The 26,327-nt window shown below is 32.1% G+C and overlaps 3 protein-coding genes across 5 annotated transcripts in view; all 3 read right to left on the minus strand.

Annotated features, from left to right (window-relative positions):
- Positions 1-2,099: 2,099 nt before the first annotated feature.
- Positions 2,100-4,497, minus strand: LOC111413290 (outer dynein arm-docking complex subunit 4-like). Its single transcript, XM_023044203.2, has 6 exons — positions 4,317-4,497; positions 3,989-4,263; positions 2,960-3,939; positions 2,592-2,904; positions 2,335-2,538; positions 2,100-2,284 (listed from the first exon to the last, which is right to left on the minus strand). Exons 1-6 carry the CDS (start codon positions 4,405-4,407, stop codon positions 2,156-2,158), a joined length of 1,992 nt encoding a protein of 663 aa, XP_022899971.1. The 5' UTR covers positions 4,408-4,497; the 3' UTR covers positions 2,100-2,155.
- Positions 4,498-4,537: 40 nt separating this feature from the next.
- The window catches only part of LOC111413293 (Transient receptor potential cation channel gamma), a 116,362-nt gene continuing 94,572 nt past the window's right edge, over positions 4,538-26,327 (minus strand). For all 3 annotated transcript variants that reach the window (XM_071200616.1, XM_071200615.1, XM_071200614.1), the window contains 12 exons: positions 19,570-19,804; positions 15,199-15,327; positions 14,978-15,117; positions 14,775-14,884; positions 14,291-14,424; positions 14,090-14,231; positions 13,839-14,034; positions 13,578-13,772; positions 13,480-13,521; positions 13,244-13,430; positions 9,082-9,770; positions 4,538-9,019 (listed from right to left, as the gene is read on the minus strand). In XM_071200616.1, coding sequence (XP_071056717.1) covers positions 8,663-9,019; positions 9,082-9,770; positions 13,244-13,430; positions 13,480-13,521; positions 13,578-13,772; positions 13,839-14,034; positions 14,090-14,231; positions 14,291-14,424; positions 14,775-14,884; positions 14,978-15,117; positions 15,199-15,327; positions 19,570-19,804 — 2,556 coding nt within the window. In that variant the 3' untranslated portion in view covers positions 4,538-8,662. The remainder of the gene's footprint in view (positions 9,020-9,081; positions 9,771-13,243; positions 13,431-13,479; positions 13,522-13,577; positions 13,773-13,838; positions 14,035-14,089; positions 14,232-14,290; positions 14,425-14,774; positions 14,885-14,977; positions 15,118-15,198; positions 15,328-19,569; positions 19,805-26,327) is intronic.
- LOC111413295 (sphingomyelin phosphodiesterase-like) lies at positions 20,216-22,368 on the minus strand. Its single transcript, XM_023044211.2, has 6 exons — positions 22,259-22,368; positions 21,906-22,207; positions 21,463-21,846; positions 21,236-21,411; positions 20,636-21,179; positions 20,216-20,580 (listed from the first exon to the last, which is right to left on the minus strand). The coding sequence occupies exons 1-6, from the start codon at positions 22,320-22,322 to the stop codon at positions 20,254-20,256; spliced, it is 1,797 nt and encodes a 598-aa protein (XP_022899979.2). The 5' UTR covers positions 22,323-22,368; the 3' UTR covers positions 20,216-20,253.

Raw genomic sequence — 26,327 nt, forward strand, 5'->3', positions numbered from 1 at the left:
TTGGCTGTTAGAGAAAATGATGTAGTTGCACCAAATAACGTAAAGAACTTGATATCAAATTTAGGCAACAACATTGGCAGAAAATCTACATTATGATTAAGAAACAAGTTGCTAATATACAAGCAAGTATTAAAACCAACATGGACATACAGAATTCAACTGTGGGGTTGTACCTGGAGGACACATTCAAGTCTGATTCAAAATTTCCACAACAAAGTACTAAGCACCGGTGTCATTAGAAATTGCATCATTCGAGTCTAAACATGAGATCATCGCAACATCGAGGTCATCCAACTTTTCGACAACGAGGATGTCCTGCGTCGCTTTCAGAGGATGAAGCCGTTCGATTTAGTGACCTAGTGACCTAGTCGATTTAAACGCGAACAGTAGTGCGAAATTATAACAAAAAGCAGTAGTAATCAAAATGTGTGTTCCGCGTATCTAAAAATATAACAATATTTATCTATATAGCAGTCTGGAGCACTGGGAAAAACTGCAAAACATCCTTTTGTGTAATTTTGTGTACCAAAATGTCAAAAATAAGTAATACATAAATAAATATATCAAAAAATGTATATACTTACATTTAGTTATATGGGCTATTGTATAATTAGCCTTGTTGGCCAGCAGCTAGCAGTATTCTAATTCGTGTAAGAGTCCAAGATATACGAATTACGAGATCACTTCTATGTTTTCCTCCATACCACCATCCAAGACTCTGTGTGACCTCTTTATTTGTTTTCAGCTCCACCAGGTTCACCACATCCCTCATTTACCTGTAACTTATTCTGCATCCCTATTTTTTCGGAATAAGATATTAAAATCGTCCTCATAGGCTATTAGTTGTACTGATTTGTTTATCAGTAGATTCGATTTTCCTATTTTCAGTTTTTGTATGGCATCTTGGTGGCAGTACACAATCTTGTTTTAGTCTTTGGGTACTGTTGAAAGTTTTTGTTATCCTAAACTCAGTAAGGCTATTAACTCCCATACAGTTAATAAGATTCAATCTTGGATAACACTAATAGCAACAAAAATCCTGTAATGAATCAACTGACGTGGCAGGGCATCGTCCCCTACATACACAAAAACTCTGCAAACGAAAAGATGTTTTTGCAAATCTTTGAAGTTCATATTAGAGTAGGAAATTTTCAACATAGTCCATTTAAACGAATGTTTGACTTCAAGTTTTGGCGTTTTACACTCCTTATTTTTAAGACTTAAGTTGTGATCTTTCTAGGTTCCAGCTTTTTTTTTTGAACAACCCAAGCCTACTGCTACCATGGTTATGTAGCTATCCATTTAGCAAAAATTTAAAATATTATCCATGTCAGCAGTGTCTTTCAGTTGTGTTTTTCTTCATGGCTAAATACGTCATGGTTGGAGTGGCGGACGTTTTATTTCTAGGTCAAAGATATCCATTTAGCAAAAATTTAAAATATTATCCATGTCAGCAGTGTCTTTCAGTTCTGTTTTTCTTCATGGCTAAATACGTCATGGTTGGAGTGGCGGACGTTTTATTTCTATGTCAAAGATAGCCAGTTCGTCTATTGACGAGGGGAACCTCATATAATTGAATTTTATAATTTAAATATTATTTTCTAAAGAAAATCCTTCGTATTTTCTTTCCTTCATAAAAAGATATAAAATGATAAGATATAAAAATGAGATTTTCAACGTGAAATTTTATATTAACCAAAATCTGATTCAATCCCACTGTCTCGCCTGGAAACTTGAAAAAAGAATCCGCTCCTCTGAAAATTGCTAGAATTCAATTCCGGTCGGATTTATTACGAATTTTTGATAAGGTGTATTTTTGTGACAAGCAAAGAACTGGGCGAAATTGAACGCGGTAGAAACTGGGGATTGGCACGTGACCCTCGCTGTCGGGGGAGGGATCGGGGGGCGACAAGTGATATATTGCGACTCCTTAGGGATCCAGGGATTTGTTCCATTCGACGTCATCATCTGGGTATGGGGAGTAGGGTCGAGATAATTCCCCCTGTTTTGTTCTAACGTTCAAAGTAACAAAATGGGAAAGGGAAGGTGTTCCCCTTTTAAGATCTGTCAAGAATTATAACGAGGGTAGAAAGTTGTAATGAATCAAGACAAAAATTTATTTATTTTAATCTTTTATACAAATAAATTGTAATAATTAATCTTGAAGCATTTCTATAAATCCGACTTTATTTTCTTTCTTTTCACCTTTTCCTTTCCTCATTGGAAAATCATCGTCTGATGTCTTTTGTTGGGGTAAAATGCTCATTTTCTTGTTCTTATTCACCTTTTAAAAATAAAATGATTTAAAATTGTTTTGGAAGTGTTAAAACAAACCTTTTTGGTGTCGGTAAATCTAACTCCAGGCATAACCGACATTCTTCTGGAAGCTGGCATAACAGCCATTTGTCGGAAGAGATGAGCGACTTCATCTTTCATTCCGGATGCAGCCATCATCGTCAAGATTTGGTTCTCTCTTTGTTCCACCAGTTTCATTCCGAATATGTCTTCAAATTCGGTTGTTTCAACAACTCCTAATGTCTAAAAAATTAAAATAAATATTTTAAATGTTAATAAATAAACTTTAAACTTACTCTTTCTATATATTGAGTTAATTGGTCGTTGTCGAGTTGCTTGGATAATTCGAGAGCTGCGTTCACTTCTGTTCGCGCATCAGTTCTATTATGTTGGCACATATTAATCTTGGCTATGATCATTTTAGCGTTGATAATCCACGGAATGTTTTCGCTTAGTTTGGCTTCGACGATACATTTTCTAGCGTAAACTCTTGCTAATTCAAATAATTTTAGCTCTGCGTGATATTTTGCTAGATCATGATATAACCAAGCTACTTCTAATTGAGATGTTGAGTTAAGGAGGCGAACTTCAGCTATTGTAATTTGTTTTCTACAACATAAAAATTGATGGAAACTTGATTTATGGAATAAATAAAAGAGAGTACCTCCAATCAATAAATACACCCTTAAATTGTTTTAAAATTGAATCTTGAGATGGTTCCCTACTAATCGGTAATCCCAACATGTTATTAATCCTTTTTATTTGATCTGCATCGGATTGATTAAGATTCAACCTCTTCATATCCAAATAAGCGTTTCCAACGAGAACACACACCTCCTCTAAAATACTGTCTTTGGCGGGGAGATATTTTCTCGGTTTTTCCTCGCAAAATGCTTTAATTTTTTCAGCGGTATCAAGGGCGAATTTCGTTTCGCGTTTATTGATGTGAGTTTTCATTTTGTTTAATAAGTAATCGGCTTTAGTTTCGGTTCTTTCTCGTATATATTGTTTTTCGGCTTCCAAACGTTCCAAAAGGCGCTTCGAAAGTAAAGTTTCTGCGAATTTGATGAAATAGAATGGTCTTCGGGTTCGTAACAATTCTTGTTTGTACGATAACATTTTGTAACCGTCTTTGGCTAATTGTAGGATGTGTTTATAACCGTCTCTGTTTGGACTTGATACTCCTGGGTTATCTTTGAGAGTTTTTAAAAAAATTTTATCCAAGTACATTGAATTCAGGTACTTTTCAGCCATAAAATTTTCGATGTTACTGGTGTACCGTTGAAGTGGTCTGTAAGGAAATCGTGGTCCTTTTGGGATAAATTCATCTTCAGCTCGATGACTTCTTAAGCTGTCTCGAATTTCTACTTCGTATCCCTCTGGTTCTTCTCCGCATTGGTAATGCACCTCTTTTCTGGTTTTTTTCGATTGCAAGTATTTTATAAGAGCCAATGGTTCTAAAACTTGCTTTTTGCCTTTATCTTCTTTCGGCTTTTTCTTTTTCTTTTTATTTCTCGCCACGTATTTCACGGGATTTTCCGCTTCAAAAGCTTTCTTCCAAGCTAATTTTCTTATTATTTTGAAGTGATCTCTTAATGGGCGTCCGGCAAATTCACCAATTCCATTTTCAATAGCTTGTGTACACTAAAAAGTTTTTTCATTAACTGTGAAAAAATAATTTAATTATATTTACGTGCATGACTCCCATATAAAAATTATCCGGCTTTTTTCTTAAAGGCAAACATCTTAAGTTTTGAACTAAAGCCTCTTCAAAATCACAACTTAAATAAGTATTGAGAGCTTTTAATGCTAATAAAACAAGATCGTCTGGGAACAGTGTTAATGCTTTATTAATATCTGCCATTGCCCCTTCATATTGTACAGCTTTTGCTCTAGCTATTGATCTTCCCATTAAAGCCCTACGATCTTCGGGCGTTTTTTCAACGGCAATATCAAAAGATTGTAATGCTAAAAGCAAGGGTTTATTCGCAAATAATTTCTTTTGAGGAATATATTTTTACCATGTTCAAATTGTTCTCTTCGGGTGATGTAGTATCCCGTTTCCCTAAAAAGGAATTGATAACCACAAATCTCCACTGGTTGACCAAACATTTTTTTTTAAATTCTATATTCGCTGCTCACAGAAAAAAAATAAACAATAAATTTGAGACTATGTCACGGTGACAAATTTAACTAAAAATGTAAAAAAAAAAAATCTAGTGGACTAAAAAAAACATCGAAACTCTTTGTTACATTTTATTAATAAGGATCCGAATTTATGATACAAAAAATTCAATTAAGCCCTAAATGCTAAGTATGTATATTCGATTACGTCAATACGACAACGTTTTCTTTTTCGTTAAAATCATTAAATCATCGTTTAAAATTGTTTCACATTTTTATTAAGTTATTTTATTCGTTTAGTTTATTCCCGGTTTTGGATACGAAACCAAAAAGAATCATTTTCAATGTTGATTATTAATTTTTACTCTTTTATTATTAACTCAGATTGTTCTAATTAGAAATGAATAAAAAAATTTACCATCTGATGTGAAGCAAAGTTCAGATCATTACTCATGGGGGAAATGCTTACAAGGATATTTAGACCGAAAGCTCGATTTGAAAGGAGTTAACAAACTATGTCTGATTAAATCATGATGAGAAACATGGTGAGCCGGCGAAGAAATTCTATATTTATAACACTTATGACAAGTTAAGTTAATAAACACCAAACTAAAAAAATCATATCTCAAAAAGTAATTGAGATATCAAAATGAAATAAAGTCCATTTTATAGTAAATTTAATCTAATTTTAGCACACCAAAGATAAATCTTTCGTTCCTATAAATCTCGATGATACGATTTTTTTGATTTGTGTCTGCATTCTTTGAGGTAAAATTGATAAAAATGCAAGTTACAACATTGTATCTCAAAAACGAATTGAGATATCATCATGAACTAAAACACCTTTTAAAGCAAATTTAATAAGTACTTAACGAGCTGAAAATTATTTCCTTATTTCTATTGATATAGACATTATGATGTTTTTAATTCATCTCTGCAATCTCTTATGATAGGTAAGTCATAACTTGAAAAAGTTGTATCTCAAGAATTAATTGAGATATCAACATGATCTAAAAACCACTTTATGGTAAATTTAATCTATTTTTATCATACCAAAAATAATTGTTTCGTTCTCATAAATCTCGATGATACGATTTTTTTAATTTATGTCTGTATTTATTGAGGTAAAATTGATAAAAATGCAAGTTACAACATTGTATCTCAAAAACGAATTGAGATATCAACATGAATTAAAATACGTTTTAAAGCAAATTTAATAAGTATTTAATGAGTTGAAAATTATTTCTTTATTCCTATTAATATAGACATTATTATGTTTTTAATTCATCTCTGCAAAGTCCCTTATGACAGGTAAGTCAAAATTTGAAAAAGTTGTATCTCAAGAACTAATTGAGATATCATCATGATCTAAAAACCACTTTATGGTAAATTTAATCTATTTTTATCATACCAAAAATAATTGTTTCGTTCCCATAAATCTCGATGATGCGATTTTTTTAATTTATGTCTGTATTTATTGAGGTAAAATTGATAAAAATGCAAGTTACATTTTATCTTAAGAACGAATTGAGATATCATCATAAAATAAAATACGTTTTGAAGCAAATTTAATAAGTATTTAATATGTTGAAAATTATTTCTTTATTTTTTATTAATATAGACATTATGATGTTTTTAATTCATCTCTGCAAAATCCCTTATGACAGGTAAGTCAAAATTTGAAAAAGTTGTATCTCAAGAACTAATTGAGATATCAACATGATCTAAAAACCACTTTATGGTAAATTTAATCTATTTTTATCATACCAAAAATAATTGTTTCGTTCCCATAAATCTCGATGATGCGATTTTTTTAATTTATGTCTGTATTTATTGAGGGAAAATTGATCAAAATGTAAGTTACATTGTATCTCAAGAACGAATTGAGATATCATCATGAATTAAAATACGTTTTAAAGCAAATTTAATAAGTATTTAATAAATTGAAAATTATTTCTACTAATTTAGACATTATAATTTTTTAAATTCATTTCTGCAAAGTACCATATAACAGGTAACTCAAAATTTGAAGAAAGCATATCTCAAGAAATAATTGAGATATCAATATGATCTAAAAACCATTTTATAGTAAATTTAATCTACTTTAATTATACCAAAAATAAATCTTTCGTTTCTTTAAATCTCGGTGCTACGATTTTTTTTATTTATGTCTGTATTTATTGAGGAAAAATTGATCAAAATGTAAGTTACATTGTATCTCAAGAACGAATTGAGATATCAATATGATCTAAAAACCATTTTATAATAAATTTAATCTACTTTTATGGCACCAAAAATAAATCTTTCGTTCCTATAAGTCTCTATGATACATTTTTTTTAATTTATGTCTATATTTATTTAGGTAAAATTCTTACAACATTGTATCTCAAGAACGAATTAAGATATCATCATGAACTAAAATACGTTTTATAGCAAATTTAAAGATTTGAAAATTATTCCTTTATTTCTACCAATTTAGACGTTATGATTTTTTAAATTCATCTCTGCAAAGCATTTTATAACATGATAAGTTATAAATACGAAATTTGAAAAAAATATATTTCAAAAAGTAATTGAGATATCAATATTATTCAAAAAACATTTTATAATAAATTTAATCTAGTTTTATCATACCAAGAATAAATCTTTCGTTATTACAAATCCAAGTGATATGATTTTTTAATTTCACTCTGTTTAGTCGGATTAAGTTGATAATAATCAATATCGTATCTCAAGAACGAATTGAGATATCGAGATGATTTAAAAACTATTTTAAAGTAAATTTAATGTAGTTCCAATACAATAAAGGCAATTTCTTCATTCCTACAAATTTCGGACATATGATTTTTTTAAATAAAATCTGGGGTTATCGAGGTTGATAAATTTCAAGCTAAATGTAACAAAAAAAGCAGAAAAATTGTAAACAGTTGAGATATCGAGTTCGAAAAAGTAAGTATCGTTTTATATATTAAATCTGAGTTAACAAAAATAAACGAAAAATGCATAATCAACTTGTAACTAAAAAAAATGTTTTGTATCCAAAATTAAACCGTTTTTTTTTTTTAATAATTTTTTTATAAACATGTTTTTTATTACATCTTTTAATGATATCGCACTTAAACTTAGTTGTATCTATAGACTAGATCTGACTAGGACTTTTTACTTCGAAATCGAAAGGAACTCATTTACTTTCACCAATTTTGAAACGCAAATATGTAGATATTTATATGTTAGAGATATTTCTTATCGTTTTAAAATCCTTAATTTCTTTTATACATTAGTCGGGCAGTTGTGGCGGATTCTTTAATCGATTTGTCTTAAAAATAGTCAAGCACAACTAATAAATACAACAACGTACACCTTTTTTCCAAGCTACACTTTTTTTTTAATGTTTAGTTGAAGATAAGTATTGTAGATAATTTTGAATATATTTTTTTTTTCATTTTCCCATTTTTCTAGCTATGAAAAAATACGATTTTAGTGTTTCAGATATATTTATCCATTTTTTTGAGTAACTCTAAGGCATATAGATATTATATAACTTTTTTTTTCAACAAATATCCCTTGTATTATTTTTTTTTTATTTTTTACTTTAATATTGAATTAGTTTTATAAGTTTCATTTAATAAGGCCTCCAATTTTTATGTTGTGTTATGTGTGTTCCTTCCTTTATTAATTTATGTATTTATTTGTTTGTTTAGCTGAGTTAAATGGATGTATTTTTTTCTTTATTGATTTCTTTTTGTATTCATGTAAATCTCAGAAACTAATTCGAATTTCATCCATACGCTGGTCCACAATCGTTGAAAAGGGGTTTCCTTAATTTATAAATATGTTTTTAGTTATTTACAACGATCAACGATAGTTCCTAAAATTTCTTTCTCTACAATGATTTTATTTTATACCATTATATTTTCTTTGGTGTTACATACAGCGTGATTTTTCTTTGATTTCACGTTACAACTATCTAAAACGTTAGTTACACATAATAAAACGATACTCTTAATCTTAAATATTTATACGGAAATATCTCCATCAACATCGATCTAATTTTTTTGTTTAAGAAATTACGTTATGAATAATTTCTTGAACAATTTTACAATACTGCTTTTTAAACCCAACCCAACAAAAATATCACATTTAAAACAACAATTTTTATAAATTAATAATTAATAATTCGTCGAAAATTCTTAATTTTAAAAATTGTACTACTTCGCCTTCGCCCTCTCTTTATCTTATTTAATTAAAGCCATCCTGATGAAGTGCAATTATGTCCGCTCAATGGAATAACACCTTGAAGTTTGTTGCTCCCCCTATATTCTTCTTCCGGTGTTTGTGAGGACCCAGTCGCTTGATTGCTGGAAGAGGAATTGTACAGGAGTGGTTCCCTAGAGGATAATCCTGAAACGTTCTGCGAATGCCCAGCGTTAGTTACACTCTCCTCGGTAGTAGATGGGGTTAAAGTCGTTTGTACACCCGAAGCTGTAGGTAATTCCACTGAATCCTGCTGCGACTGCGTCTGATCATGACGAAGCATTGGATGGTTTATATCTGGTACACGTGTCGGAACGCTCGAAGCTCTTTTTAACACCTGAGATACCTTTCAAAATTACAAAAAAAAATATATAAATAAAAATTTTACAAAAACAAACATCAACTCACTTTTTTATTACTTTTTCCCATACAAACAGCAATTGCATGTTCAACTGGATTGGGCGGAACTACAATAGGACTTGTATTTCTCGACGCAGAAAATTTCTTCCTTTTTTTCTTTAAAAGTGATAAACCAGCCGCTAATCCATGAGATTCATGCGAAGAAGTCGTCGATTGATGATGCGTTTGGCAATTAGTTCTATCTAAACTAGGATTAGAATCCGTCGGGCTATCCGTTGCGTTATCTTCCGAAGCTGGACTATTACTATGGGAATGATTATGTCCATTTTCTCGACAATGCGAGTTACAAACCGAATCTTCCGATCGCGATCTTCCGATCAATCTAGACACCTTTCCAGTTTTTGCAGCTTCGATTAATGTCCCCCAACGTCTCTTATGCGAGGACGTTCGCTTCATTTGTAAACGACCCAACCCGCGATGATGATGACCCTCATTTATACTACCTTGCGAAGATGACACCGTACTATGTTGAAGGATTTTTCTCGGAGTTGAATTAAAAATTCCTGATAAAGTCGATCCGAAAATATCGTGATGATGTGCGTCGTGATGTTGTTGAAGAGATGCTATAAATTCGGCTACTGGTGGAAGAGGACCCGTTGTAGTGGAAGGTTGAGGACCTATATTAAATCCTTTCATCAGTCTGCGTTCTTTTTGACGATTCTTTTTGCCTCCAGCACCTAAATATATACATAAAAAAGATAGTACTATAAAACATTAACTTACTGCTAGGAGCTTAGTGTGGTCTTTAGTGTTTATAAATAATATAAAATAAAGTATTTAAGTGATTCTTTTGTGCAGGATGAGTGATAAGTGATAAGATGCATAAGGTGTTACATTTAAAAAGTGTGCAGAAAAATATTGCAATGAAATCGGATGTTGGAAACTGGTACAATTCCTGAGATATCTTAAGAGCGTTAGCTGATACCATCATTGCCGAGGATATGCCGCGATCTCTGTGGAGTAGCTCATTACCGACTAACTTTCATATTTGGTATCGATTTCGTGAACCATTACACGTTACTGGTTCATGAACTAACTGATTAAAAGTTTAAGGAAGACGAACTGAAGTTGAAGTCGTGTTGGGTTAATCAAAATTGCATAATGTGTTAACTCAAGAGTCACCGTTTGAGGTTCGAACCTAAATTGAATACGGGAATATTAAGTTAGATAAAAGATAGTACTTCTAAAAAAAGTTGGCCACCACCCCTGCATATAGCTCTTTAAGAAAGACAAAGAAGTTCCTCCGAATTTTCTAAAAAATATTGCTTACCCGTTATTGCTATAGCAGTCTACACCTAGTTCGAGAAAGACGATGAGCACCACCAGTACAATATCCACAGCCAGGTTCTTACATTTTTATAATTAAATTCTTATATTTTTGTAAATTTTGTCGAATTCTGTAGTCTAAGTACCTATCATCCAATCTTTATTACATTGCAGCTATCTCAATCCCTTTAAGACTAACCGATTCTTTAATAGTTCGTTGACAGAGGAAGCAATACGCGTCCTGGTAATCTTAGGCCCCTTTTATAAGTCCCACTTATACAATAAGACATTGTACATTTCGTTGTTTGGAAGTTCCTAACTGCCACGTTCTTGCACAATAAAATTATGTAGGATAGCCATAATACCATGACACCTTGCCTTACGGCTATGTTGTCAAAACGACTTCCTGCATGGTTAAATTTTTGTTGGTAAGCGACATATTATTAAAAGAGTATTAAAGGATTTCGAGTTAATCCCACTAGACGAAGAGGCTGAGGGTTAAGTATAGGAATGCCATAATAGAAGTATTAATGCCATAATACTTCTCGCAGCTGGGTTTGAGGTACGACAAGAGACACTTTAAATACGATACGTTTGGCCAGGTGATAGTATATGATACAACAATGTTCGATGCATGAAGAAACGTGGCATGTTGCTTTTCCCATTGCCAAAATGTAGTTTGACTCTGGGGATGAACGACAAATCACTGAGTGAATAAATGTTGATGACTTAGTACTTCGTATAAGTTAGAAAACACCAAACCGGATATTTTGAAAGACATGTGGACTTGCTTACATCAGCATACATAATAGTGCTGCGATTAAGTGCAGAATGGCTCGATGATCTCTTGGCTCAACAGTTCAATCATTCGGAGTTCGTGTATGGCGAATCTATTATTCTTTGTACCGACTCGAGAAAGGATCAGCAATAAGAGCAACTTGACAGATTTTGCACAAAAACTAAGAGGATAGATATATACAACCAGTTCAGGGGGTCAAATACAAAAATAGAAACCATAAATAATACCACGCATCTTTGAAAGGGGCTCACGACATCATTGACCTGAGCAAACCCAAACTAATTATAATTCAACACTGCTGAGTTGAGACATAGAAGTGAGATTGGAGTGATTCAGTGCGAAATGAGAAATGAGGCTTAAATTGAAATTACGATCAGTTTAGTTTCAGAGATTGAGCCTTGAACCTCAATTTTTGCGTTATTAGAGACATTATGTTTGGAATGATTCAGTTCTTGATGTGATTACATTTTGCAACAGAATTTAAACCATTCTTGGATTGTATTAAATCATAATGAGAAGCATGGTGAGCCAGCGAAGAAATTCTGTATTTATAACACTTATATTAACACAATCATATCTCAAAAAGTAATTGATATATCAAGATGAAACAAAGTCTATTTTGTAGTAAATTTAATCTAATTTTAGCACACCAAAGATAAATCTTTCGTTCCTATAAATATGATTTTTTTGATTTATGTCTGCAAAGTCCCTTATGACAGGTAAGTCAAAATTTGAAAAAGGTGTATCTCAAGAATTAATTGAGATATCAACATGATCTAAAAACCACATTATGGTAAATTTAATCTACTTTTATCATACCAAAAATAATTGTTTCGTTCCCATAAATCTCGGTGATGCGATTTTTTTAATTTATGTCTGTATTTATTGAGGTAAAATTGATAAAAATGCAAGTGACAACATTGTATGTCAAAAACGAATTGAGATATCATCATGAACTAAAATACGTTTTAAAGCAAATTTAATAAGTATTTAATGAATTGAAAATTATTTCTTTATTCCTATTAATATAGACATTATGATGGTTTCAATTCATCTCTGCAAAGTCCCTCATGACAGGTAATTCAAAATTTGAAAAAGGTGTATCTCAAGAACTAATTGAGATAACAATATGATGTAAAAACCATTTTATAGTAAATTTAATCTATTTTTATGACACCAAAAATAAAACTTTCGTTCCTATAAATCTGTATGATACGATTTTTTTAATTTATGTCTGTATTTATTGGGTGAAAATTGATCAAAATACAAGTTACATTTTATCTCAAAAACGAATTGAGATATCATCATAAAATAAAATACGTTTTAAAGCAAATTTAATAAGTATTTAATATGTTGAAAATTATTTCTTTATTTTTTATTAATATTGACATTATGGTGTTATTAATTCATCTCTGTAAAGTTCCTTATGACAGGTGAGTCTAAATTTGAAAGAGTTGTATCTCAAGAACTAATTGAGATATCAATGTGATCTAAAAACCATTTTATAATAAATTTAATCTACTTTCATCACACCCAATATAATTCCTTCGTTCCTATAAATCTCGATGATACTATTTTTTTTATTTATGACTGTATTTAAAATTGATAAAAATACAAGTTATAACATTGTATCTCAAAAACAAATTGAGATATCATCATGAACTAAAATACTTTTTAAAGCAAATTTAATAAGTATTTAATGATGTGAAAATTATTTCCTTATTTCTATTAATATAGACATTATGATGTTTTTAATTCATCTCTGCAAAGTCCCTTATGACAGGTAAGTCAAAATTTGAAAAAGTTGTATCTCAAGAACTAATTGAGATATCAACATGTACTAAAAACCACTTTACGGTAAATTTAATCTACTTTTATCATACCAAAAGTAATTGTTTCATTCCTGCTGAGTTGGAATGTTTGTTGATTTGAGATATTCTAGGAATGAGGATGTACTTGGATTAGGTTGGCCTTTATCAAAAAAGATTACGAAGAAAAAATCAAATGAAGAATTAAAATTCTTTGTGTATAAACATAGAAATGACTGATGATGTGGGTCGGTCATTTGGAATGTAATTAACTAACCTGAACCCATCACAGAATGGGCAGTCGAAGTGTTCATCCCGGAATTCTTGAGTATTTCAATGAGCTCGAATCGGAACGCTGATATGTCCTGTTTTATTTCATTTACATCGTCTTCCGTTACACCCTGATTCTCGGCTTTTCTTTGTTCAACCGTTACGTATCTTCTAACTAAATTTCGCATGATGCTCTAAAATTAAAATAAATTAGAAAATAAAATTGATTATTTAAAAAATTACCTGATATCTAAAATCTCGTTCGCTAGCTTGTTTAACTTTTCTCTATAAATAAAATAAAAATTATTCCGTTAGTTAAAAAAAAATACAAAAAATCAAACCCTTATCGTTCTCATATGTTCTTTTTTGGCTGCTCTTGAGTGACTACAAAACTTTCTTTGTACCCATTGAATAACGTACCAAAGACTTTTAGGTGTTGGAACGATATTAAAAGGCGGAGGGGCAGTTCCCCCCTCTTCAAAATAACTTATCCATAATTTACTTCTCGCAAATTTCCATTCCACATCCGCTCGTTCCTTTATTATTTAGCATAACACAATGAATGTAAATAAATCACAATTTAAATTAAAACCTTTACTTACTGATATTAATTGATAAGAATGGTTCATCATCGCTATGAGAAGATTTAAAAGAACAACGATATTGATCACAGAATATGTACCAAACATAAGCATCCCCCAAAATCGTGTAAAAATTTTGATTCCTTTCAATTCAAAGCTTTCTAATTCGATCAATCCGAAGACGGCCCAAAATAAAGTTTGTGATGTTTCAAAAAGACTAGTACACAAAAAGAATTAGTTTAATTTCATCAAGTAAATAAAAGAAGTCTTACTTTGCAAATCTTCTCCAAATTTGGCACGCATTCGTATCAGTACTAGCAGCTAAAGCATTTTGGGTTGCATTCCCGGTTATTCTCTCATCGGGACAATTTTGTCTTTCAGCTTCAGCGTAATACCAAAGAAGTTGATTTAATCCTACGAAAAAAAAATGTAATTCCCCCTATTTATTATTGTTATTAATAAATTTTATTTACCACAAGAAAATGCGAATAAAACTAAGACATCCAAGAAAATAAACTTCATAATATCCATAACCATACGCGATAAAGATACTTGAAGCGGACCAAGATGAGGATTCACAGAAAATATGTAGACTAATTTTAATGAACTGCAACAAAATTGTTTGACGTATAAATTTGAAATTAAGTCAACCAAGAAGTAAATTGTGGAAGAGCGAAAACTGAAATGACAAAACAATTCGTTGGTGGCAAAACATTCACGACGTCAGCCCCATCTGTAACGTTCAAGACACGTATATCTAGCTTTTCCAGTAGAGCACGTAGAGGTCGAGTTTTATCCCATCCCGCTTGAAAACGTTTTCCCTTTCGTAACCAACCCCTCATTGTCGTTTTCATATTGGAGGATTTACGGAGTTGAGGAATACAAAGAAATAAAGGGAGAAAGAATTCAATAAAGCCGGTTTCAAAAAAAGATTTTTTAATACTGAATTATTGTTACCTAAAAATATTAGCGGCTGAAAAAAGCCCTTCAGATATCAACATTGGATCCCAAGCATCCCAATCCTTCCTTTCACTGTTGTCGGCACTGGTACCCACTTCATTTTGAACCTAAACGAACCCAAGAAAAAGAACAAAGTGGTTTTATAATTAGCGTACGAAAGTACAAAGGGGAATCTCCCATTGTGTTTCTCTTCTAACTACCTGATAATAAGAGACGACCCGGAGGGCGACCGTTGCGACGTAAAGGGCGTTGGTGATGAAGTCGATGACGTTCCACATGTCCCTCACGTACTCCTCTAGACCGACGTCCCACAGCTGCTTTATTTCGCTCCAGATTAGGCCTGGAAGCGGTTACGCGCCCGTTTATAACACGGGGGCGGAAATAAGAAGGCGCGTAAAGGCGGATAATGGACGGAACATACCGCTAACCCAAGCCAGGATGATCCATTCGATTAATGAAGGTTTTGCTCCTCGCTTTGTTGGTACCGGATCGGTTACTGCCTCGTTGAAGAACAGACTCTCTATCCTTTGTGATGCCAATATTAATAAAACTAAAATAAAAATAAATTTTAAGAAAAATATTGCTAAAGGTACAAGAAGTCTTAATTGTGACACATAAAAAGCATATAATTATCACGTTTCTTATACATCATCTTATTTATTAATCATTTTAACATAATCAACATTCTTTATTTATCCCATCTATTTCCCCAACCTTCATATCTACATCCTGAAAGGTGTTATTATTCTTTTTTCCACCCCTCATCTATCCTTCATTAGATATTTGGGAGTTTCTATCGTCATTATAATTTTATATTTATGATAGCGTCTCCCCTGTTTCATTTTTCGCACCACTCTTGTCGTTTTACTTTTCTATATCTGCCCACCAGAATATTTCACGATGTTGTTCCATCAACCCTCTTTCTTTGTATTTTTCTTCTATATTGTGCACATTTCTAATCTCAATTTTAAGTCTTGTAATTATTTTTTTGTCTAAAACCTTACTCATACGTTTTTTGTGCTTAAACAGTCTCGAGTTTAATTCACCTAACTTATCAGTCAGAAAAAAAGTATTTCTTTCACCCATTTTCATTAATTTCCAGCGATACTTCTCGATCTTTCCTTTTCCCACTTCCTCTACGAACGCAATATTTCACTCTTTATTTCGCCAATAAACTAATTGCACGTTTCCAACAGTTCCATGAAGAATTCTTTCCAAACCTTTTTATTTATACACTTCACATTCTTTGTCTCCTTTTTGCATTCCCTTCTCTTTACTCTAGATATATCCTTACATCGTCTTTTAGCATCCATTCTCTATCCACTCCTAGCATTTTCTTCTCCAACTCATCTGCTGTCTTGATTAGGTACGTCTTAGCTCTCATCATTCATGATAAAAGTTCGAAATGAATGATGATCACAGAACATTTCGGACTTTTACCATTCAGAGTTGGTAAATGTTAGGTTTCACTGGAAAATCTTAGAATTTAATACAGTTCGGGCTTTTACAGTAATATATATTCTTTAAAATTTAAAAACAATATTAAGAATGCCTAACCAGTGTCATTGGTGTAAAGAATCGATTCGGTTAAAGCATTATTCTAATTCTTGTAATTACTTTTTTTCTAAAACTTTCGTTATACATTTTTTATGCTTAAACAGTCTCAACTTTAATGCACCTGATTTATCAGTCAGAAAAAAATATTCTTTTCATTCATTTCCATTAATTCCTAGCAATACTTCTCGATCTTTGTAGCTGTTCCTATTTCCTCTACGAACGCAATACTCTATCTCTTTATTTCGCCAATAATTAAAAGCTTCCAACAGTTCCATGAAAAATTCTTTCCAAACCTTTTTATTTATGCACTCCACATTCTTTGTCGTACAGATTCCTTTTTGCATTCCCTTCTCTTTGCTCTAGATATATCCTTACATCATTTATTCTCTATCCACTCCTAACATTTTCTCCTCCAACTCATCTGCTGTCTCGATGACGTCTTAGCTCTCATCATTCATGATAAAAGTTCGAAATGAACGATAATCACAAAACATTTCGGACTTTTACCATTCAGAGTTGGTAAATGTTAGGTGTCACTGGAAAATCTTAGAATTTACCACAGTTCGGGCTTAACAATGCCAAACCAGTGTCATTGGTATAAAGAACCGATGCGGTTAAAGCATTATTCTAATTCTGGTAATTACTTTTTCTAAAACCTTCGTTATACATTTTTTATACTTAAACAGTTTCGAGTTTAATGCACCTGATTTATCAGTCAGAAAAAAAATATTTCTTTCAGCCATATTCATTAATTTCCAGCGATACTTCTCGATCTTTCTATTTCCTCTACGAACGCAATATTTCACTCTTTATTTCGCCGATAATTGCAAGCTTCTAACAGTTTCATGAAGAATTCTTTCCAAACCTTGTTATTTATGCACTCCACATTCTTTGTCGTACAAATTCCTTTTTGCATTCCCTTCTCTTTGCTCTAGATATATCTTTATATCGTCTCCTAGCATCTATTCTCTATCCACTCCTAGTATTTTCTCCAACTCATCTGTCGTCTTGATTACGTCTTAACTCCCATCATTCATTTTCTTGAGGATTAAATATTTTTAAATAAAGATCCCATAGATTATTGCATAGAAATAGATGGGCCACCTGGGTACTAGGTGTTCCTCTTTTATTTCGTCTATCATCAAGTTAGAGTTTACCTGCAAACTTAGAATGTTGGGTAAGATTTGTTTATATGGCAGAAATGTTGGGTAATGTTAGTTTTGTTTTGCAGAATAGCAAGTACTGGCAGAGATGTTTTTACACAAAGATGAAAACACCAAAATTGATACAGCAAGCAAGATGTTGGACGGAGTAGTTGGAATAGTTGGATGAGTCAGATAGTGATGAGAACACAAACTACGACAAATGTCTTTCAATCTTCTGCGAAATGTTGGTTGGTGAGGCAGTAGTTTAAGATTTTTCTTTTGTAGGTATGAGAAGGATGATTTAGCTTTCTTAGGATATGTTTTATAACATGATCATACGTTCCGTTTTTATACCAGTCGTCCATTACAATTTGTAGATTTATATTTATGTATGTATATGCTACTGTAAAGGCCCGACTTAGGTTTAACTAGTAAATCTTAACATTTACCAACATGAGTTTAACAACGTGATTTTTCTGGCTTTTGCCAATAGAGTGAGAGAATTTATTACAATATAATTGGTAATGAAATTAAATAATAAATTACCAGTTATTAATAATAAAAAAGACATTTTACTTGCTACAACACGGAGGGCTTTTGTGGCATTTAGAATTACAAGATAGTCATGATGACTTGCAAGCGCATTTCTTTGATAAGCATTTTTTGAGGCAGTTGCATTTTTTGAATCCTCCGGTTATAGACAATTTTCCGATAACTTCTCGAAGACTCACTTCTTTATCTTCAACAACTTCTTCTATTTTTATAAAGTCTTCAGAGCATGAGGTAAAGTAATTCTTAGTATAAAGCTGCTTTAGTACTCCAATTTTCATAACCAGTTGGTAAAGCTCGTTGTCTTTTACATCTACCACAACTACAATATTGCTTTTTGGGTCAGTTTTAGTTCTTTCAATGTCAGCTACTTTTTCTTCGCCACCTGTAGTCCAAATATCATAACGCTTTAATTTTATAACACTTTGCATATTTCTCCTTGTCGATATAAAAATTATTATCGTTCTTGCTTGTATCTCTTTTTTTACACTAATTTTGATTGATTAGTTACTTTCAGACAGTGAAGACACTCACATATATGGAATTAATATCACTTTCGATTCATAAATTACTTTTGGACATCAAAAATAAGCAGAAATAAAAAAAAAAGTGCGAGTTCAAACGTCTGAAACGGTCGATTTGGTCTATACGTGTCTATTTTTTGACATTTACCGAGTCTCTGCGGTAAAACCTAAGATTTACCGACTGCATGGTGGTAAAAGTTCGAAATGAACGATAATCACAGAACATTTTGAACTTTTACCATTCAGAGTTGGTAAATGTTAGGTTTCATTGGAAAATCTTAGGATTTACCGTAATTCGGGCTTTTACAGTAACATATATTTTTTTTAATTTAAAAACAACATTGAGAATGCCAAACCAGTGTCATTGGTGTAAGAATCGATTCGGTTAAAGCATTATTCATGGAATATCTTTATTCGTGTCCTACATTCTTGGACATATGTTATGACAATCGACACCTGATTTACATGTGATATGGCAGGTGTTGAATATGTAACTATAAGAAAATATTTAGTCGCCATAATTTTCCATAAATTTTTAGATGTTGTTTCAAGAATGGATTAAATTCGGCCAATAATTCCATTGTTATTGAAAAGTTTCCAATGTAACATAAGAACTTCCTCAAAACGACTCAAGAGAATACCATAACTTCCTAACTGTTGTACCATGACGATAATACATTTTAAAACTTATCTCCAATACGATCGAATTTGTTGAAACAAAATTTTAAATTGAAAATCAATGTTTTATTCCATACATTGTGTTCAACGAAAGAATTAAGCATGAATTGAAATTGTTGTGTTAGTTTTAATATTCGCGTTATACAAAAATTGCGAGAATGTTGATTGAGGCCACTCCAGTTCATTTAAAATTTGATAACCCGAAACTCTTTTATTTTATATATTTGAAACTATATTAAAATGGATGTTGTAAGCTTAAATATCCAATTTAATGTTTTTTATTAATATTACTATGTGATATTTTTATTAGTATTAGTAAAAAAATTTTTGTTTACTTACACAAAAAAGTAAAATATGACGCTGAATGACATATGAATTTGATGAATGGTTTCCGCATCGTCTGTCCAATTATAGAATGTGGTGCGATGATATACCCGATGGAAAAGAAAGGAAATAGGATACCAATCCTGACAATTTCCAAAGCTTGGAGAAGCATGTTTTTCCGTCGAAACCCAGGAAGTCCCTCATACCATATCGAAGCGAGCAGCTGCTGTACATTTGAATGTGCAACGAACTGTAAAACAAATAAAATCAAATTAGTCGTTGAAAAATCCCAGTTAAGCCGTTTAGGAATAAAATCGAAACGTGAAATTTATTTCGTTCGATCGTTTATTTTCCGGTGGTCACGTTACGTGACTAATTCCGCAAAGGGAAAGATACGTCGTGGCTAAGACTTGAAGGTTCAATTAAGTTAAATCGATTAAATTATGGGGTAAAGTCGGCGAAATGTGGGTGAAGAAAATTACGGTAAATCGCAAATCGCTTTTTATCGGAGGTGAAAATCGGTACGGGGCCTACTTAGTCGGTGATTTCAAAGGGCAACAACCCTTATTGAGGTTGCCATTTGAACGGTGTTCTCTTGTACCACCTGCCCACCAACTTTCGTCCCAATTAAAACACAATTTATTATCAAAATAAAACAAAATCAAGAAAAACAATTTTATTTAACAAATTTTGGATTAATTAATTAACCCACGTCGATAATAATTCTTGACAAGCATAATCATCCCCGTATTCGTTTTTAGTCATATCGCAAAGATTATTTTTCATGCAATTTTCATCACAAGCCCCTCTAGAATCGGCTTCTCTATATCGGTGTCTATACTCAATTTGTAATAAATCATGATTTTGAGCCATTTTATACATCAAATTTTTAACACTTTTCGGGGAAGCGTTATCAAGACCAAAAGCTTCTTTAAATGAGTACTGTTTAAACCAATTCGGGGAAATATTCGGTGTTAAATTAGCTTCTGTTAAATTAAAAGTCCATGACTCAAAATCTAAAACTTCCTACAAACAAAATTAATTAATGTCATCTAAATCAATAAAAAAGATTTAGTTTTACAAAATTTTCTTGGTCAACATCATAAATTTTGTAGTTATAATTTAAATTTGAGGCTGTGGTTAAACTTCCTCCATCCCAAACGATACCAATAGGGGAATTATCTTCGATATGATGGAAAATAACCCATTGATCGTGATGAGTGTGTCCTTGGAAAATTGCTGTTATTGTGTTTGAAAATCTTTCTAAAATCCTCCGGTACGCTTTGCTATAAGAAAGAATTGCGCTTCCACCTCCCGATGGAAGATGAGACAAAATATGAACGAATTCATTATTTTTCTCCGCCTCATACAAAGTATCAGATAACCATTGTAATTGTTCGATTTGTTGGGTGTTATCATATAATAACCACCAATTTTGGATGTAATAAATATTACTGTTAATTCCAATTATTCTCAAACCGGGTTTTATTAAGGTTGTGTAATAACCCCCTTTTTTAATCGTTTCTTGAGCTTCTTCAGGCAAATATTTCCCCCAAAGATTCGCTGCTTGATTATATAACCATTGTGTTGAAACCAACGAATCAGTTATAACCGATGGGGCATAACTAAAAATAATTTTTTTAATTCAAAATATAAACAAAAACGTTTATTTATTATTTACACATTAACTGGATGTGGTTCGTGATTACCAAAAATTGAAAAAATTGGGATATTAGGAAAATGCGCTTCAAAATCATCAAACATAGTTTGGATCTCTTTCAAATTACTTTCAACTGATGTATTCCAAACTTTATGTCTTATAATATCCCCGGTAAAATAGATATAATCTATATCATCCTGAAAAATAATTTCTTTTTAAGTTAGAAATTAGTTTTAAAATTTTCTTACATGAACCCGATTGATATGTTCATAAGCATCGATAACAACATGCCTTGGTGAATCACAATCCCTATAATCGCCCCAATAACCAGCTGCATCATCCTCATTTTCAGCCAATCCCTTATCAGATTGACAACAAAGTGGTTCTTGGCAATTAGCGGGAGATCCAGGTAAATAATTTGGGTCATAATGAATATCGGTTATTTGCAAAACTTTTAATGGCTTAGAATCCGATTGTAAACCTTTCTCAACGTCGATTGTCGTCCCTTCAGGAATTTTAATATCCCACTCAGGGATTGAATCCGATTTACATCCAGATCCTTGCAAAACAGTTCCACAAACCCGACTTCCACTCAAATCTGGTTTATTATCAACGATAAAAATAACTGGATCCTTAAATCATTTAAATCATATTGGTTCAAATCAAAAATTTAATTGATTCATATACTAACTGCGTTTGCTTTTATGGCTCCTTCACAAACTTCCTTTGATTCGATGTTCATTGAAACACATAAATCAACAATCATTGTCACTAAATCTTCCGCATCCAAACCATTTCTTCTTTCTTCGATGGCTGCATCAACAATGGGAACGCAAAGGTCGCATAAAGATTCGTAGTTTACGAAATGTTTTGGTCGTTGCCGAAACGCGTGTTTAAACGAGTAAGAATTTAGAAAGTCGGAGAAATCTAAAGATTTTTCCCCCGTTTTTGCATAATGGTGAATTCCAGAAAAGATTCTGTTTCTAATCTCATCTAAACAATTAAGTTTTAATTAATTATTGATTAAATAAAATTATTTTTTACCTTTATTGATGTTGGTTGTGATAACTTGGGTAACCAGAAATATTAAAAGGAATAATTTTAACATTTCTCAAAAGTCTCAAAATTCGTATTCTGAGATGTTTCAATACCAAAAAACAAAGTCGTTGAATATTTTTGATACTTATTTAGTTTTATCTTTATCTATATCAATCGTTTAATGTTTTATCTAAAAATTATAAGATGTTTTATTATCTTAATCAATAAGAACATTGTTTCAGAGTGTTTCGGATCGTGTTATTGATTAACATTAATTGTTAGCATAGAAATATATTTAATTAAAAAATAATTTGTATTTTTAGAAGATATAATTATTCTAAAATGTTTTCAAGCATTGTGGCCACTGGGATAATTTGTACATTATCAGGGGTTTGAAAAGTTCTTTTTTTATTACAGTTTATAATGGTTTTGATTTCTTCTAGAAAAGATCCTAAGATTTCTAATGCTAATATGGCAAATTCTATTCTATTCTAAGACGCTGAAAACAACTAGGTAACCTTTCTAGGAGTTGCAAGTTATCACTTAAACGTCTACTTTTCAGCTTACAATTAGTTAGCACTGTTTCAATGTAAGATTCTGATAGAGGCTATTTCGGTTAAGTAATAACAAACTACTATGATGGTTGGCAAGATAATTATAGGAGCTTCAGGGGTAGATGTTACTTTCTATGGTAGATGTATTGGTAACTGGAGGTAGATCTAAAAGTTTCTGATCATGGTTTCCAAGCGATTTTAATTTTCTCCTTATTCGTTCTAGATAGAATTCAGCTTTTTCATGTCATAACAATATGATGCCCAGTTTGAGGTTGATACAATAAAGAGAAAGTCGCTCGAGGCCGAGACGCATGAAATTAAGATCACATAGAAAATAAAGCTGACCACACACAAAATAAATCTGACCAGGACGAGATAATTAAATAAAGTACAGGTACAAGCTCTGCGTGAAGGCTCTGCATTTCAGAGATCGTGGTAGAACGTTGGACAGAAAATAGCTAGAGCTGTAGTAGAAGATAGAGAAGCAAATAATACATTAAAATAGTAAGAAACGTTTCAAAATCCTCCACCATTGCATGGATTATTTAAGATTTCTGAACTTATGGATTTCTAGAAATTTGTTGAATTTATTTTACCAAAAAGTGATGTAATTTGGGTTGTTTTAGGTTTCTAGATTAATTTTACATAAAAATACTAATTCTTCCTTTTCAACAGACAAATACACGTAATGGTGTAGGTTTCTCAAGCGTTTCTTAGATTTTTAGTATATTATCTCGGATTTTCTAGGTATTCTCAACTTATCCAGTAGATTTCCAGAAAGTTATGGAATTTATTTTACCAAAAAGTGATGTTATTTGGGTTGTTTCAGGTTTCTAGATTAATTTTACATAGAAATAGTAATTCTTCCTTTTCAACAGACAAATACATGTAATGGTGTAGGTTTCTCGAGCGTTACTTAGATTTTTAGTATATTATCTCGGATTTTCTAGGTTTTCTAAACTTATCAAGTAGATTTCCAGAATGTTGTGGAATTTATTTTACATAGAAATCATGTTAGAAGGAATTCTAAACATTTATGAAGGATTTCCAGACACTGCAAGATTAATTTTACTTAAAAATAACGGTAATTTCCCTTTTCATTAGAAATCCTGGAAGATGTGGGGATTTATTTTACTTTTAAACTAATGATAATAATCCAGAGCGAACTATGTGGTGAGGTTGTTCCTAAAGAACCCCTCCTTGAGTCTCGCACAGACTTCATCACAAATATTTTCTTAAACAGGCCACACTTTGGCATTGAGACGATACCCCAGAGCAACTTTAGCACAAGTAAAACGCCGACCATCTACACTGATGGATCAAAGAAGGCTGCACCTATCCATTTTGCTAGGGTCGTACTTCACAACTGCTCAGGCCGAAATAATTGCTATAAATATAGCACCTAATGTGATCATCGACTCCAAAAACGTTGGCAGAAACGTTGTAATCTGCACTGATAGCAAACATGCTGACGTTTAGTAGGCTTTGAACTACATCATCGTTCAACACACCTCTTTGTAGAGGTTGTGAAATGAATGAGAAATGGAAAGAGAAAGATTTCCAGAGGATTTTCAAGAACCCATAAGATATTTTGGGTGTTTTAGAACATTTAGAAAATTGTTTCAGAGATATCCATACAAATTTCCAAGAATTTCTGGGTGCAAGGATTTATCGATTCTGTAGTTCAAGTATGTTGGTCTTGTACAGCTGAAGTACCTCACTGAAAAGATGTTACAAATTGATCATCTCAACTCTATCTTTGAAAGAGGCGAAGCAAAAGCAATATTCGTCCCTTTGACTTTGTAAAAACATCTTTCAGCAAATAGGTGCTAACCACACTTTGCTGAAAGACGTCTTAATCTAGTAACATCCCTGATTAACCATTGGCAATATTTAAAACACACTTGAAATCGTCATTCAAAATCATCTACGTCATTTTCTTTAATAACAGCATTTCTGGAAATCTCCATGCATAATTCTGTGCATCCATTCGAATACAGAAACAGTTTGTGTTTTAAAAATTCTTAAATTGGTAGCAACAAGACTTGATAAATCATGAAATTCTTAAAAGGTGTGGTTTTTGATAGGGCGAAATTCTCAATTCAGCAGAAAATCGGGTTCAAAACTTTTTCAAGTAATGCCTGGAGTTCTGAATTCAAGTAAAAGCTTTAAATTTCTTTTACGTTTGGAAGAAATATCTTCCTTAAGGAGCACAAGCGATATTTCGAGTGTTTCAGAACACTCAGAAAAATTGTTTCAGAGATATCCTTACAAATTTCCAAGGATTTCTGGGTTCAAGGACTTTCATTGCTGTTTAATAGAGTAGTTCAAGTAAGTTGGTCTTGTACAACTAAAGTCCTCACCGAAGAGATGCTACTAATTGATCACCACAACTTTATCTTTGAAAGAGGTGAAGCAAAAGCAATATTCGTTCCTTTGACTTTGTAAAAACACCTTTCAGCAAATAGGTGCTAACTACACTTTGCTGAAAGACGTCTTAATCTAGTAACATCCCTGATTAAGCATTGACAATATTCAAAACACACTTGAAATCTTCATTCAAAATCTTCAACTTCATTTTCTTTAATAACAGCATTTCGGGAAATCTTCAAGCACAATCCTGTGCATCCATTTAAATGCAGAAATAGTTTGTGCTTTAAAAATTCTTAACTTGGTAGCAACAAGACTTGATAAATCATGAAATTCTTAAAAGGTGTGGTTTTTGATAAGGCGAAATTCTCAATTCAGCAGAAAATCGGGTTCTAAACTTTTTCAAGTAATGCCTGGAGTTCTGAATTCAAGTAAAAACTTTAAATTTCTTTTACGTTTGGAAGAAATAGCTTCCTTAACGAGCACAAGCGATATTTCGAGTGTTTCAGAACACTCAAAAGGATTTTCATCGATGCCTATTTCCTAGTACAGTAGCTCAAGTAAGTTGGTCTTGTACAACTGAAGTCCTCACTGAAGAGATGACTTATCTTTGAAAGAGACGAAGCAAAAGCAATATTCGTTCCTTTGACTTTGTAAAGACACCTTTCAGCAAATAGGTGCTAACTACACTTTGCTGAAAGACGTCTTAATCTAGTAATATCCCTAATTAACCATTGGCAATATTTAAAACACACTTGAAATCTTCATTCAAAATCTTCAACTTCATTTTCTTTAATAACAGCATTTCGGGAAATCTTCAAGCACAATCCTGTGCATCCATTTAAATGCAGAAATAGTTTGTGCTTTAAAAATTCTTAAATTGGTAGCAACAAGACTTGATAAATCATGAAATTCTTAAAAGGTGTGGTTTTTGATAGGGCGAAATTCTCAATTCAGCAGAAAATCGGGTTCAAAACTTTTTCAAGTAATGCCTGGAGTTCTGCATTCAAGTAAAAGCTTTAAATTTCTTTTACGTTTGGAAGATATATCTTCCTTAAGGAGCACAAGCGATATTTCGAGTGTTTCAGAACACTCAAAAGGATTTTCATCAATGCCTATTTCCTAGTACAGTAGCTCAAGTAAGTTGGTCT

This window comes from Onthophagus taurus, chromosome 11 (genome assembly GCF_036711975.1).
Source record: "Onthophagus taurus isolate NC chromosome 11, IU_Otau_3.0, whole genome shotgun sequence".
Taxonomy (NCBI): Eukaryota; Metazoa; Arthropoda; class Insecta; order Coleoptera; family Scarabaeidae; genus Onthophagus; species Onthophagus taurus.